Source organism: Chelonia mydas, chromosome 12 (assembly GCF_015237465.2).
Source record: "Chelonia mydas isolate rCheMyd1 chromosome 12, rCheMyd1.pri.v2, whole genome shotgun sequence".
Classification (NCBI taxonomy): Eukaryota; Metazoa; Chordata; order Testudines; family Cheloniidae; genus Chelonia; species Chelonia mydas.
Window position 1 is genome coordinate 41,780,867 of NC_051252.2, and position 14,683 is coordinate 41,795,549.

General features: G+C 47.9%; 1 protein-coding gene across 1 annotated transcript in view; it reads left to right on the plus strand.

Annotated features, from left to right (window-relative positions):
• The window catches only part of PMFBP1 (polyamine modulated factor 1 binding protein 1), a 356,891-nt gene that overhangs the window by 208,586 nt on the left and 133,622 nt on the right, over positions 1 to 14,683 (plus strand). Inside the window, exon 6 of the mRNA XM_043526068.1 lies at positions 1,415 to 1,561. Within this exon, the coding sequence (XP_043382003.1) occupies positions 1,415 to 1,561 (147 nt within the window). The remainder of the gene's footprint in view (positions 1 to 1,414; positions 1,562 to 14,683) is intronic.

Below are 14,683 nucleotides of genomic sequence, written 5' to 3' on the forward strand. Positions count from 1 at the left end.
TTCATTCAATTTCTATTACTCCAGCTTTCATGGTCATCCAAATCTTCTTGTGTAATATTCCTGTCCTCCTCCGCATTGGCAATACCTCCCAACTTCGTGTCATCTGAAGGTTTTATTAGCACACTCCCACTTTTTATGCCAAGGTCATTAATGCAAATGAAAAACAATCCTTGAGGAACTTCACTAGTAACCTCCCTCCAGCCTGACAGGTCACCTTTCAGCATGACCATGGATAGACAGTGGAGAGTTATTCAAAGCAAATCCTCCTATACATCCTTCATCTTCTCCAGCCTGTAACCAGAGCACTTTTCCATCTCTGCGTGAAGAGAAAATGTAGCCTTTATTCTTTGATGCAGGATCTTGCTGCTGTTACTTCTGCTTTTGTTACTCAGATTAGGGGGTTGTAATGCACTCTCCATGGACCAGCCAGAAAATAAGCTGGAGCAGAAAGTGTCTGCCCACTTATTAACTAGGGTTTCTGACCAGGACCGTGTTGCACCAGTGCTCTGGGCTCCAGGCTGGCTGCCAATGCATTTCTGACTAGATTTTTAGATATTGGTGTTCACCTATGAAGCTCCAAATGGTGAGGGACCTGGTTACTGAAAGGAACACTTACTGTCACGTTGGCCATCAGCAGCTGCGCTTCAGGCTGGAGCTCCCTTGTTATAACGGGGGGGAGCTGCCAGCAGGGCATTCTCCATGTGAGACCCTTTCCCTTTGGAACTTGCGTCCCCCTTGGCTGCCAGAGCCCAGATTTGTTAACCTGCCAAGCCCATCTTTTTTCCCAGGCTCCGAAGGAGGGGGTGCGGGCAGGGTTTCAATGTATTTTGTAATCCTGTTTTTAGCTGGTGCATATTTAGTGCATTTTATTATCGTGAATTACCAATTTAGGGGAGCGGTGCCTATTTGTGGAAATTGTCAGTGGTGAATGCTGGAAGTTTTGGCTGCTGGGTAGGGGCATTTTGGTCCTTTTGGAATGTGAGAGCTTGTTCATGGCATTTTTGCACTGTGGACTTAACACATTAGCTGGATATAGCTGCTAAAATGATCAGCAGTGAAATAACTAATACTGTTGACTTTTAAACTGGTAGCTTTAGGTTACAGAATTAACAACCCATTATGCCAAATGGGATAACACATGCTTTTCGGGACACCATTTTGGGTTATCTATAGAATCAAGACACAATTCTGGATTGATTTACACTTGATGTACATTTTAAAAGTCTCCTCAAAACCATGGGGCTAGAAACACTGGTAAAATTAGAGATTCTGGAGCACAATGCTGCAGCCAGCAGGGAATTTCATGGCAAATTCTGTGGCCGTGGAATTGCAGAACACAGACTTGTTACTAATGCTCCTTTTGCCTCCCTGTTTCCCATTCCGGTGCGTTATGCTTTCAGTTTGTATTTCGTAGGTTCTGGAGAGGGAAACTAAGATTCAGGAGCTGCAGGAGATAATCACAGACCTTCACCACGAAATTTCCCGGAAGGACTCGGAGGCAGTCAGTCAACTGCAGGAGAAGCACCTTCTGGAGACTACAGTGCAATCCCTTAGGCAGATGGTAAGGGAAAGCTTTCTCTGCACTCCATTGTCTTTGGTTGCATTTATTTGCAGTGCGGCCCCAATCAACTCCCTTCATGGTATGGCCTGTCACTTTCTCACCTCTTTTACCTGGACTTTCATCTTTTCCCTGTAGAAGCAGGCTTGAATTTAACTCCATGCAAAGAAAGTATCAGGAGCTATAGCATTCTGCAGCTTGGGCCTTCCCTCTCTGGAAACCTAGGGTCTCATTTGCAGAGGTGCCGAGCAGCCATAATTCCAGATGAAATTTATAGGATCTGCAAATTTGCATCATCGCCTTTGAAAATCAGAGTGTCTGTCATCTTCAGAACACCCCTCATCTCTTCTAGCTTAAACCCCTCCTAGACTATATACATGCTACATAGCCTAATGCCCCAGCTGGACGCTGGAGGCTGCTGTGCTTAATAGCCTGGGCACACTCCGTAGTGATCCTTTTGGCAGTGGCCAGGAAGACAATGAGAGTAATGCTGATCGTCCTGGTTTCCTGCAGCAAGAGGGAATTTCCCCATGCTCCTCACCAAGTTAGACTATTTCAGTACTGCTCAGCCCATTCTTATTTAGTTGTACAAAAAGAGATGTGTGTCTGAAAACCCTGGGTGCCCCGCTGCATTAGCCAAGTATGTCAACTACTTGCTAACCAAGCATCCCCTCCCCAACAGCCACAGCAACTCCTCAGTAGCAGACCAGATCAGAACACCCAGTCATCATGCAAATCTTCAGCTCCATCAAGTGCCTTTTTCAAAAGACTTGGCTCCATTCTAGCTGATAATGACAAACCTCAAAGGCCAGAGTGTGAGTTCAGGAGCCTTAAGTTTGCGTGTCATGGTGAGGAGGGGTATATGTGCGTGCGTGCATTCATGTCATAACAGTATATTTATTAAGTCAGGTCATTATTAACTATTACTCAGGTGTAATCATAGAGCTGCACAGCACCTCACAGATCAAAGACCAGCTCTGGGCCTGAGTCTCCCCTCCTTACTACCAGATCAGAAGGACTCTACAAAAGATGGGTATTTTACACCCATTCTGCACAGGAATACACGACTGTATAAGCATGAAGAATCAGGCCCAGAGCCCTTGCCCCCAAAGAACACCAGAAGGACACAACAACACAACGGGTTCTGGGACAGAGAAGACAAATGCACCTTCGCATCAGAGGGAAATGCAGTGTTGGGTTTTAGTTTTTTTTATTCTCTCTAGTTTTTTTAAGCTTCTGTCACTTTGGGCTTTAGGCAGTTAAATTAGAGCTAATGTATGGTATTAGGCCTCAAGTGACATGGATTGCAGCCGTCTGTTGGTGTTCTCTAACCTCGGGTTTCTAATATTATCACAAAAAGCTTAAATTTGCCAGTGAGAGGAACTTCAGAAATTTGCCAAGATTGTTTGTATGTCTCTGTGGCAGCCATTGTCTTCCTCTCCTGTCCCTGGATCATTGCAAACAAGGTACCTCTTGCACTGCCCATCTTCCTCCTTCCCTGGACCAGCACGCCCAGGACATGTTTCCCACCAGTCACCCAACCCAGAAGTGTTACTAGACAGGCACAACGGGGAGAGACAGGTGAAAGGACTTTCGTGGGAGACCATGCAGGGTAATGGATTAGGCTTGGGGTGGTACTGAATTGTTATATGACCCTGAACAAGTCACTCATCCTCTCTGAGCCTGCATTTGTTCATTTGTACAAAGGAGCTAATAATATTGTGGAACATGGTTACATGTTTGAAGAATCAGGGTCAATGGTGTGGAACTAGACCTCAGGAGATCACAGCTCCCAACTCTAAGCTCAAGCAATTGGTTAGCGCACAGTATTTATAATGCTGAGGTTGTGAGTTCATGCCTCACCTGGAGCACTGGTTTGGGGGGAGGGATAGCTCAGTGGTTTGAGCATTGGCCTGCTAAACCTAGGGTTGTGAGTTCAATCCTTGAGGGGGCCATTTAGGGATCTGGGGCAAAAATTGGGGATTGGTCCTGCTTTGAGCAGGGGGTTGGACTAGATGACCTCCTGAGGTCCCTTCCAACTCTGATATTCTATGATTTTAGGGAGCTCCACCACTCCAGGAAAAGAAAGCTTACAAAGCATGTGCCATGTGTGCTCTGGGACTTCCATGGAACTCCGGACATGCATGTTAGCCACGAAATGTCCACTGAGCCGAAGGTACCAGGCCCCACCCAGGCTGACAATTAGTAGTTTATAGACCAGTCCATGTTTGGAGTGATCTGATGGAGGCCCTATCTTTGTGGGCAGACTGACTGCCTCTTCCATTCCTTCTTAGTGCCGCATGGCCCGAGTCCAGTGTCTGGAGCTGATCCTCTCTCTCCTTTCTGCAGATATTCAAAGCTATATATTATTCATGGTGACTGGCTTTGTTAAACGGTCCTAACTAAGCAGTTGTTGTGCACCTTGCAGTGCCAATTTTTATATTCATTTCATTTTGTTCTCATCATGTTTTCAGCGTGCCGTTGATTTTATATTGAATAGATGTTCATTATACAGATTTATCCGGGGGAGAAAGTGGGGATGAGGAGCAGGTTAGGGGTCCGTTGGGTTTTGGATATCTAGGAAGATGTGGCAATGGTTTGGAGATGGGATGGTTGGGGTTGTGTGGAATAAGCACACTAGATGGCTGTTTCTCGTGAAAGCATCAATACTGAAATAAAGTTGTCATTAGGTTTCAAAGTGAACAAACCAGTGATATTAATGAGGCAACTCATATGTCTTGAAGCTATGGTTTCCGGCTGTCTGCAAACCCCAAAAAAGGAAACTATCTCAGTTTATATTCAGCCCACATTGTTATAGGTTTCCTCACAACCAACAGACTAGAAACATTTCTCTTGGACTGACATCAACTTGACAGCATTTCTCTGCTTGTCTATCTGGAAAATGATTCCTTTTGAACGCCAAAGCTATGCAAATCCAAAATTTTAGGAAATGTTCTAGTTATCAATAGGAAGATCCCTGTTGAATTTGGGGAAAATCAGAAAATTGAAAGAGGGAAATGGGGGAGCCCCTGGCATCTGTTACTAGAGCTGTCGGCTTAACTATTGTGATTGTCTGTACATCACAGATCTGTTGTTGGAGAGACAAGGTGGGCAAGGTAATAGCTTCTGTTGTACCAATGTCTATTGGTGAGATGGATGTGCTTTTGAGCTACAAGGAGCTTCTACAGGTCTGAGGCTGAAGAAGAGCTCTGTGTAGCTCCAAAGCTTGGTCAAATAAAATCGCTAAAGATGCACTAAAGATTCATATGTCCCTTAATGCTGCAACCACCATTCCAGGGGACATGCATCCATGCTGATGATGGGTTCGGCTTGATAATGATCCAAAGCAGTGTGGACTAAAGCATGTTCATTTTCATCATCTGAGTCAGATGCTGTGATAAATAAAGTGGGGGGGTGGGGTAACTCCCTTTGATGGACACCCAGCCAGCCAGTTAGCTGTAAAATCCCTCCGGGTAGCTGTTCTCTACTTGCTTCACCTTTAAAAAGTCCCCCAGGTAAAGAAGAAAAAAGGGTGCACCTGACCAAAAGAGCCAATGGGAAGGGAGAACTTTTTAAAATTGGGAAAGAAACTTTCCCTTTGTCTGTTCTCTCTGGGCTGCAGGGACACGGAGCAGCCATGCTGTAAGCAGGAATGCTGCATAAGATTGAACCAGATATGAAAAATTATCTTCCATACCTAGAGGGAATCATTTGGATAGGGAATGTTTAGATAAACGCGATCAGATTTATTTCTTTATTTTGGCTTGTGAATCTCCTCTGTGCTAACCCCAGATGCTTTTGTATGCTTGTAACCTTTAAGCTGAACCCCCAAGAAAGCTAGTTTGGGTGCTTCATTTTTGGAATTGCTCTTTCTAAAAATCTAGCAAAAGCCTAAATTCCAGATGTATTTTCTTCCTTTTTGTTTTTAATAAAATTTACCTTTTTTAAGACCAGGATTGGATTTTTGGTGTCCTAAGAGGTTTGTGCAGATGCTGTTTGATTAGCTGGTGGCAACAACTGATTTCCTTTGTTTTCTTTCTCAGCTCTTCTCCGGAGGGGGGGCGGGGTGTGAAAGGGCTTGAGGGTACCCCACAGGGAGGAATTCCCAAGTGTTCAAGGGGGGTTTTTTGCATTTGTGCAGTGGCAGCGTTTACCAAGCCAAGGTCAGAGAGAAGCTGGAACCTTGGGAGTTTAATACAAGCCTGGAGTGGCCAGTATTACTGTTTAGAATCCTTGCGGGCCCCCACCTTCTGCAATCAAAGTGCCAGAGTGGGGATTCAGCCTTGACAGATGCCGCCACCAGAAGGTTGATTTTCTTTTTTGGTGGTTCGGGTTCTATAGTTTCCACATTGGAGTGTTGCTCTTTTAAGACTTCTGAAAGCATGCTCCACATCTCGTCCCTCTCACAGTTTGAAAGGCACTTCAGATTGTTAAACCTTGGGTCAAGTGCTGTAGCTATCTTTAGAAATCTCACATTGGTACCTTCTTAGCATTTTGTGAAATCTGCAGTCAAAGTGTTCTTAAAACGAACATGTTTTGGGTCATCATCCAAGACTGCTGTAACATGAAATATATGGCAGAATGCGGGTGAAACAGAGCCAGGGACATATAATTCTCCCCCCAAGAAGCTCAGTCACAAATTTAGTTAACTCACTATTTTTTTAATGAGCGCCATCAGCGTGGAAGCATGTCCTCTGGAATGGTGGCCGAAGCATGAAGGGGCATACGAATGTTTACCAAATCTGGCACATAAATACCTTGCAATGCTGGCTACAAAAGTGCCTTGCAAACATCTGTTCTCACTTTCAGGTGACATTGTAAACAAGAAGCGGACAGCTTTATCTCCTGCAAATGTAAACAAACTTGTCTGAGCGATTGGCTAAGCAAGAAGTAGGACTGAGTGGACTTGTATGCTGTAAAGTTTTACATTTGTTTATTTTTGAACGCAGTAATTTTTTTTGCCACAATTCTACGTTTGTAAGTTGCACTTTCATGGTAAAGAGATTGCACTACAGTACTTGTATGAGGTGAATTGAAAAATACTATTTCTTTTGTTTTTACAGTGCAAATATTTGTAATAAAAATAATATAAAGTGAGCACTGTACACTTTGTATTGTGTGCTGTAATGAAATCAATATATCTGAAAATGTAAAAAACAGCCAAAATATTTAAATAAATGGTATTCCATTATTGTTTAACAGTGCAATTAATCGCGATTACGTTTTTTAAACTCTTGACAGCCCTAGTGCAAACATGTTGCTTCTAAGGTTATGGCCACCACATTGCTCATAACATATAGTCTCGTGCAGAGGCTGCCAATTCTAGGCAGGGTCGTTCTGAGTGCTGGTCCCTGTGCGTATTCCGTTGTGGGTAGTATCTGCTCCATGTGCCTGAGACGGAGAGTTCTTGCAATTGGTTAGTCTTGTCCACTGGTCCACGTGTACTCTTCTCTTGAGGCTATAAGGGGTGGGGCGGACTGACCACCTCCCCAGTTCCTTCTTAGCATAGCGTGGCCTGAGTCGGAACCTCCAGTGTCTGGAGCTGATCCTTTCTCTTCTTCCCATAAATATTCAGTTATATTTTATTCTTATTTGTTGTTAATTAGTGTTTTGATAGTTCCCCAGTTAGTGTTAGAATCCCCACCCCTGGAAACCCTCCCAGCACAGGACTTAAATTGTGCCCTGGATACAGGGCTTCACAAACTGCATCTCCTGACTCCGCTCTTTCTCAGTCAATGATGACCACCAGCACTGCCTCTGCTGCCTTGAAGAAGCTCATATCTTTGCTAAGTGTGGAATCTGCTGCTCTTCTCCCAGCCAAATCTGACAGAAGTAAGAACTCCAGCTTCAGAAGCACCCTATGGAGCGCCCAGCGAAGCCCCAGTCAGACCCAGGCCAAGGAGACCCCCTTCTACATCAGCTAGAGTCATCAAGGTGCATGCCACCTCATATTGTGCTGGACTTCAGAAGGAAAAGGAGCAGAGGGAAAGACCCTTCATCTGGGCCCTCTCATGAGAGTAACGGGCGCTCTCACAAACATAAAAGCCAATCCCCTCTAGACCCTCTAAGAGGAGAGATCCCTCCCAGACCCAGTCCAGATCAGGTGAGCCTTCATGCCTACGCCACAAGGACTTAGGCCCCCCAAGCCTTATGGACATGGTCAGAAAGCACACAGGAGCGAGGCTTCTTCTGTATTAGCCTCGGTATCAACTTTGCTGTCTGTGGTACCAACTAAAATGAAACTCTGGGACCTGAGGACCAGGAACTGCTGGGACCCCCGAAAACCACCAGATCAGAGACTCATGCACTGACAGTACTGTCACAGCCCCATAAGGAGCCGCCATCTACACCTACTCCGGCAGTACACAACATCTGAAGGGGCGGGTGACTTACACCATTCCGGAGGTAGAGCAGAACTGATACTCACAGGGAGATTCTAATACCAGTGAGAATTGAAACGTCTGAGAGAAGTCTATCTCCCATCCCGTCCACTAACCGTGATGTCCCCTCTACAGAACCAGCAGCACTGCCGATGGAGCCATATGGGACTTTTTCATCACTGGGCTAGTCAGACATACTGGTGGAACCAGCTTCACCTCCACCTAGAGAGAGCAGCCCAGACAGGGGATCAGGAGTCTCCTGGAACCAGGCTAGGCCATGCAAACATGGAGACCCTCCTTGGGACTGGTGGTACCCCATGCCTTGGGGACCATTGCAACCTGCTTTTGAACTCTCAGACTGGCCCTACTGGGGAGTTGCACAGTACTTGGAATCTATGCAGTCCAACAGAGTCTTACCCACCCCCCTTCTTCAAGGGGTCAACCAGAACCTCCCTGTGAGCCCATGGAAGAGGAGCAAGATGAGCCGGACCCACCGGTACTATCAGTACCAAAAGGAATTATCACTCTCATCATCCAGTGAGGAGGTTGCTCCAGCCTCACCGTCTCTCCCAGATGATCATGCCAATTTCAAGAGATGTTACAGCGTGGCAGCAGAACTCCAGGTTTCCTTAGAGCAGGTCCAGAGATCTCCACATAAGCCCCTGGCTCTCCTACAGCCTACAGAATCCCGTTGGGTCCCTCTCCCATCAAATGAAGCCATACTAGAACTGGCAAGGGCTGTATGGCAAATGCTGGCGACCTATGCCCCTACCCTCAAGGACAGAAAAGCAATATTTTCTCCGGGCTAAGGGAACAGAGTTCTTGTTCAGCCACCCTGAACAAGACAACATCCAAGGGCCATCCCTGCAGGTAAGGAGTCCGGGCATGTAGATCTTATGGGAAAGAAGGTGTTTACATTTGCCAGCCTTTGGTGTAGAATCTCAAGCTATCATGCCCTTCTCACCAAATATGATTTCCTGAATTTCTCTAAAGTTCCTGAACTTTTGGGACAAAATATGGAGAACCCACTCACTCCTGCCTCTGCTTCAGTCTACAAACCGCTCAGACCTGATTGCTGGTAAAGCACCCTGTGCAGCTGATTTACAACGTGGGATCCCACCACACTTGTACAGTATACAGCTCTGCTCCAGTAGTCCTAGGGAGTCCTCCGCTCCTGAGACAGGTGAGGAGGAGCAATCTCTCTCTCCTTCTCACTGCCTGCTTTCCTCCTTCTGCGTCCTCCTTATGTCTTTTTGTAGCCTCTGCCAAATGGCTTAACTTGCCTTTCGGCTCTCCTCCACCCACCAGTTAGGCCCAGCTCTGCTTAACCAGGTCTGTTCTGCAGTGTGTAATTGGAGCTGCAGTGACCAGAGTGCTGGCTCAGTTGTTGTTGCCTAGCACTCTGTCACAACAGGGCTCAAACCCCTTACTGCTGACATAAAAACCATAGTCAGAGAACCAAAAAAAGTGCAATGGCTAAACAACAAAGTAAAAGAAGCAGTGAAGGTCTTTGAGATGTATGGTTCCTATCTATGTTTCACACCCCGTCCTCCTTCCCCTCTGCTTCAGATCAGGACAAGCTTCATTGTAGAGAAGGAACTGGAGAGGTGGCCAGTCTGCCCCAACCCTTATGCCCTTGGTGCGGAGCACAAGGAGAGCAGGGGTGCAGGTGTGGACCAATGGACACAGCTTTCAAGAATTCTCACATCTCGGACACCTGGAGCATGTGTGTTCTCGCAGTGGAATACACACAGGGACCACACATCTGGAAGAACTGCAGTCACAATAAGGTGAGTAATTTCCCTTACAGAGTTCTCCCAGGAGATGTTTCTCCTGCTCCCAGGGCAACATTCATGCAATCATTTCAAATCTAATGCTCAGGCCTTCCCATGGCTGTTCCCAGGCTCACTTCCTAGCCACTGTGTCAGGACACCACTGTCCAACCTAGGCCTGTGGGATCCCTAGCCTTCATGCCACAGAGGTAATGCTGAACCACGACCCCTGACCAGCAGCCTTCGGGCAAAGAATCTGCAGCTCCACAACAGCCAAGCCCCTGATTGGCTGGACAGACAGCATTCCCATTGGATACTTGGCCTATATGAAGACCCCAGCAGGAAGAAGAAGCAGTCTCAGCAATAGGCCATTGCAGATTACACTCCTCATCCGACCTCACCTATCTATCATGCCAACGTGGCCCCTTGGATTGGATCTCATGGCTACCAACCCCTGCGAGAAATCTGATTGTTACCTCGGATTGCTTCTAGTACCCATTGACCTCCCAGCTACCAAATCACCTGCATACCACTTCACTACACCTCTGGATTGCCCCAGCCCTCTTCAGCCACTGGGCATTGCACCCTTCTGGCTTCAGCACCAGCTAGAATTTGATTTATTGGCAGTTTGTGTGATGCAAGGGGATCTCAGCTTCTTTGGTCTAATGTGAAGCCTTCAATAACTGAGTGCATGTTTGTAAGTTGTCCATCTTTAGCCCATTTCTGGGGGGAGAAAAACCCATTGACTTTACAGCGGGAGTGACTGCTGATCAGCAGTTCTGTGTTTTGATTCCTGGAAGATCTGTATAATTTTTTTTCTAGGTGAGTGAGTGGAGAGCTGAGCTGTACTACAGAGCAGTTAGAGGAGCTTCACTCTAGAGCCCTCATAACGCAGGATGTAGCTGTGAGTGTATATAGTTAAGGAAGCTACACTGATGCCATCAGTGGGCAGTAGCTGGGGTCTGGGGTCACTGTCCCTCTAGAAGACAGGTTCTGCTCCTGGTCAGATGATATAAATCTGGATTAAGTCATTGCTGCTGTTCAGCACATTCATGAGATTAGAAGGACGGTGGTGGAATCTGTTGTGATCCTTACAGGCTGGGTGTAACACACACTGTATTTCAGGGTCTTAAAATCTCTCCTGGAAGGAAATAGAAGCTCCTGCTTTGCCAACCCTAGCTGCACTCTGGTACCAAGGAGCTGATTCAGGGCAGGGCCCTCCAAACAAATGTTGAGTAGCTGTGGCCTCTGGGCCTGGCCCGCAGCCTGGTGACGGACAGGTGGGGAGGCACTGGAGGAGGCTCGGTGATCTTTTGAGGAGTCAGAGCTCTAAGGTTGGTAAATAGTTGGCAGGGCAGCTGCCAGACAACTGCACGGTGTCTTCTCTAGTTAATTCCTGTGTCTCCCAGCCCCTGCACCTCCTTTCTCCTTGCCTTGTTATTCCTTTTGACCACTTTGCTATGTTGTCAGGTCAAGGGCTTGCCCTACAGAAAGGAAAAGCTTAGCTGAAAATTAGGAGGTTTAATCAAAGCTTTTCCAGATGCCAGAACCGATCTGCAAACATTGAACTGGACAGAATGAAATGCCATTCAAATGGAAACAGAGGGGCTTGCACATTTTCCCTAACAAAGAACTTGACTCTAGCACCCCCTCCCCACCCTGAGTCACTCTTTCCTGCAGAGGGTGGGAATGAAACCTGGGGAAAGCCAGGCTGGGGGTGCAGTCACACAACATTATTTGTCTGTGCAGCCCAGCATCCAAGTCGTTACTCTTCGGTGACAGTAGCAGGAGACCATTAGAATTTGCAAAGCTCCCCTTTCTCTTTATGGCAGTGGTTTTCTACTCTCAGAAGTTGCCTGGCACTTCAGGTGACAGCCAGGTCCCAGGGTGTAATTTCCAGACTCTGACCCCAAAGGGGACAAAGTGTGGATCTGAGTGGGGAAAGGAAAACTGACAGCCGCGCTGTCTGGAGTACCCTGTTTAGTTCCCTGCCCATGGGGTTTGTGCATGTGCCATCTCCTTGGTGTGACAGGTGCATGGCAAAGAAGCACATCAGCTTCCTGCTGGTTCTGAAAATCTGCCCTTCCCCCATGCTCTCGGTGCATTGATAGGTTTAAAAACAGCACAAGTGCAAAGTGGATTGGAAATGCCCCCCCCCCCCCCCCCCGCCTTGCTTCTGTCGCAGAGCCCTGCAAGCACCGACGAGGGGGCAGGATTTGCTCCTCGGGAAGGGCTTGAGTACATAGAAGAGCCTTTTCTTGTGCCTTGCCAGGGAATGGAGCCAGTGGGAACCTTCCCTGCCCCTCACTGCCCAGGAGGTGGGAGGAATGCAGCGGTGCTCTCCCCCACCCCCCCACCACACATGACGTGGGCTGGATTTTCAGCTTTGCCAATTGTGCCCAACACTGGGGGGGACCCTTGTTGTGCCCGCACATTTGACTGTGAATTGTTGTGTGCGGGGGTTGGGAGGTCAGGGAGGGGCTGTGCTCTCTGCACACTCCAGTGCTGTGTATGCAGTGCCAGTCCCAGGATATTAGAGAGACGACGGGGGGAGGGAATATCTCGCCAGCAGCACTTGGTCCAGTAACAGAGATGACCTCCCCCACCTCGCCTCTGCACTTGTCAGGGGTGTCAGGCATGCTCCTATGAGCAGAATCAGGGCCCTGCTTGTCTCTCTGTAACACAGGCAGGCAAGGGGCTGTTGCACCTTGTGCTGCTCCAGAGGGATGTCCATGCCCCCTCCTTGGCAGAAACTCTCCGCTGGCATGCTCCCCCATTCAGGCACACACCTTCCGCTCATTTACCTGGCTGTGTAAGTAGGGGCTGCTGTGAGAAGCAAATAATGGGGCCTTTGGGATCTTCTTGGTGTGCCTGCTAGTGCTGCTCCAGTGACACAGGGCTGCCTGAGAGGCCGTGTGCACAAGGACTCTGGCTGGGCAGGTCAGGGAGGGAATAGCTCTGTCGCTGGCAATTTAGATTCAGCCGTTTCATCTGCAGTTCCCTCAAGTGTTGAATTGAATAAAACCAGCAGCAGCGGTGGGGGAGGGGCTCTGAGCTAAATGAAAAGAGCAGGCAGCTTGTAAAAGAGAATCACATCATTCCACTGCAAATCCAGCTCCAGCAGGAGGCTTGGCACGAGCCTGGCAAACCCATCCAGTGCAGCAGGGAGGGCTCTGTGCATGTCTGCCACTAAAGAAGGGCATGGTCCTCCAGGGGTGCCAGCCCCAGGGCTTTAGAGGGAGTCTCACACCAGCTAGAGTCACGTGGCAGTGGCAGAATCTCAGCCCTAACCAGCAAGGAAAAGGCCATTCCAGCTCTCCTGGCTGTGGCTCAAAGCCAGCAGGGAAACAAAAAGATCCATTTATTATTTTGCAAATACTCAGTGCTGGGGCTTGACTGCTGGCTTCTGATACATGACCGGGGCAGTTGGAGCATCTCCCCTCTCCACAACCAGCTTCTGTGGAGTAGCTTTTGAGGAAGGGGTTGTGACTCCTTCCCCTCTGCTCTGCCCATCATCTCTACTCCAAGTGCATTTTCCTTCTGCGCCTGGCTCCTGGCAGGGACTGTCCTCACTGACAGTCACTCAGCTCAGTGCAGGCATTGAAATAGAGCAAAATGTATTGGAGAAAATCACAGAATGAAGCAGAACATAAACTCGTAGGGCCTGATTTGCCTCCCACGGGTGCAGCTTCATTCTCATCCAGGAGGTACTGCGATGAACCCCCAAGTAACTGATAGAGGCATCAGGCTCCCTGGCCCGACACTCCGTCTCAGAAAGAATTGCCTCACGATGCAGAAAGCCCTTTGGTTGATCCCCACCATCCAAACTAGAACCCTTTTGATTCTGTGCATGTGTGTCCCTTGGGAAAATGAGGGCGCCCCCCCACCCCAGGGCTGAACATATCCAGGTCACGCCTCTTATACATATTGATGCCATTGTTTGTATGGTACAGGGCAAGCCACGTCTCTGCCCCCGCTTACCCTCCCACCGTCTCTCTGTATATGCCTCCTCCAGTGTCAGGCCTTGGGCCTTTATATCTGCGGGGGTGGAATCATGCCATTCTTGCACGCATCCAGTGTATCCACCAGGCTTATCCACCATGTCTGACTTAGGTCTGACACCTGCAGCCCTTCCCTTCGGGCGTCTGGAAGCAGTGGGGCGACAGGGACCAGCAAGCCTGCTTAAACCACAGCATGGATTATTTTAGCAGTAGGAACAAAGCATTTAGAGAGCATTTAAAAACAGCCTGTCTATCTCATCAGAAGGGTTATTGCCATCCTGTGCTGGCAGGCCCAGCGGGCCAAGTTTCTTCGGACACCCAGTGGGTGCCAATCTCTATCTGAACAGTTCCCCAACAGCTACTGCGCCCTAGAGAGAGTGTCACTTCTTCGTCAGCCAAAGCTGTTTGTTCTTCTCCATTCCCAGCTGTTGGCCCTCTTTGCCCAAGCCAGTCTGGTTGGCTCAGTGGGAGTGGCTTTCCCATTAACAGCTTTTGTGTGTTTGCTGAGGGGGATCTTATTGGGAGCCACTGTGTTGCCTTTCTGCTTGTTTCCCAAGAGTCCTGTTAATTTAACCCAATATATTCATACAGCAAACATCCCAATAACCAGGCCAACATACAGGATTAGTAAATTATTCTACAGCAGCTCCATGTCCATCACAGTCTGTAGATGGCACTAAGGAGTGTTTGAAAATGTGTTTGCTATCACATTCTCGGACACCATTCCTTTTCTCAGTGTAGACGAAAGTGTGTGCGCACGTGTACAACTGTGTGTTCCTCCCAGTTTGTCACTTGAGGCTCACATCCAGGTCTGAGCTCAAGTCCTTTATTAACCACAACTCCTATTTCTTAGGCCTTGTCTACATGAGAAAGTTGCATCACTTTAAGTTAAATCGGATTTTTAAATCATTTTAGTTAAACTTGTACAGACCCCTATGTGGGCACTCTTATTTCAGACTGGATCCACACAGG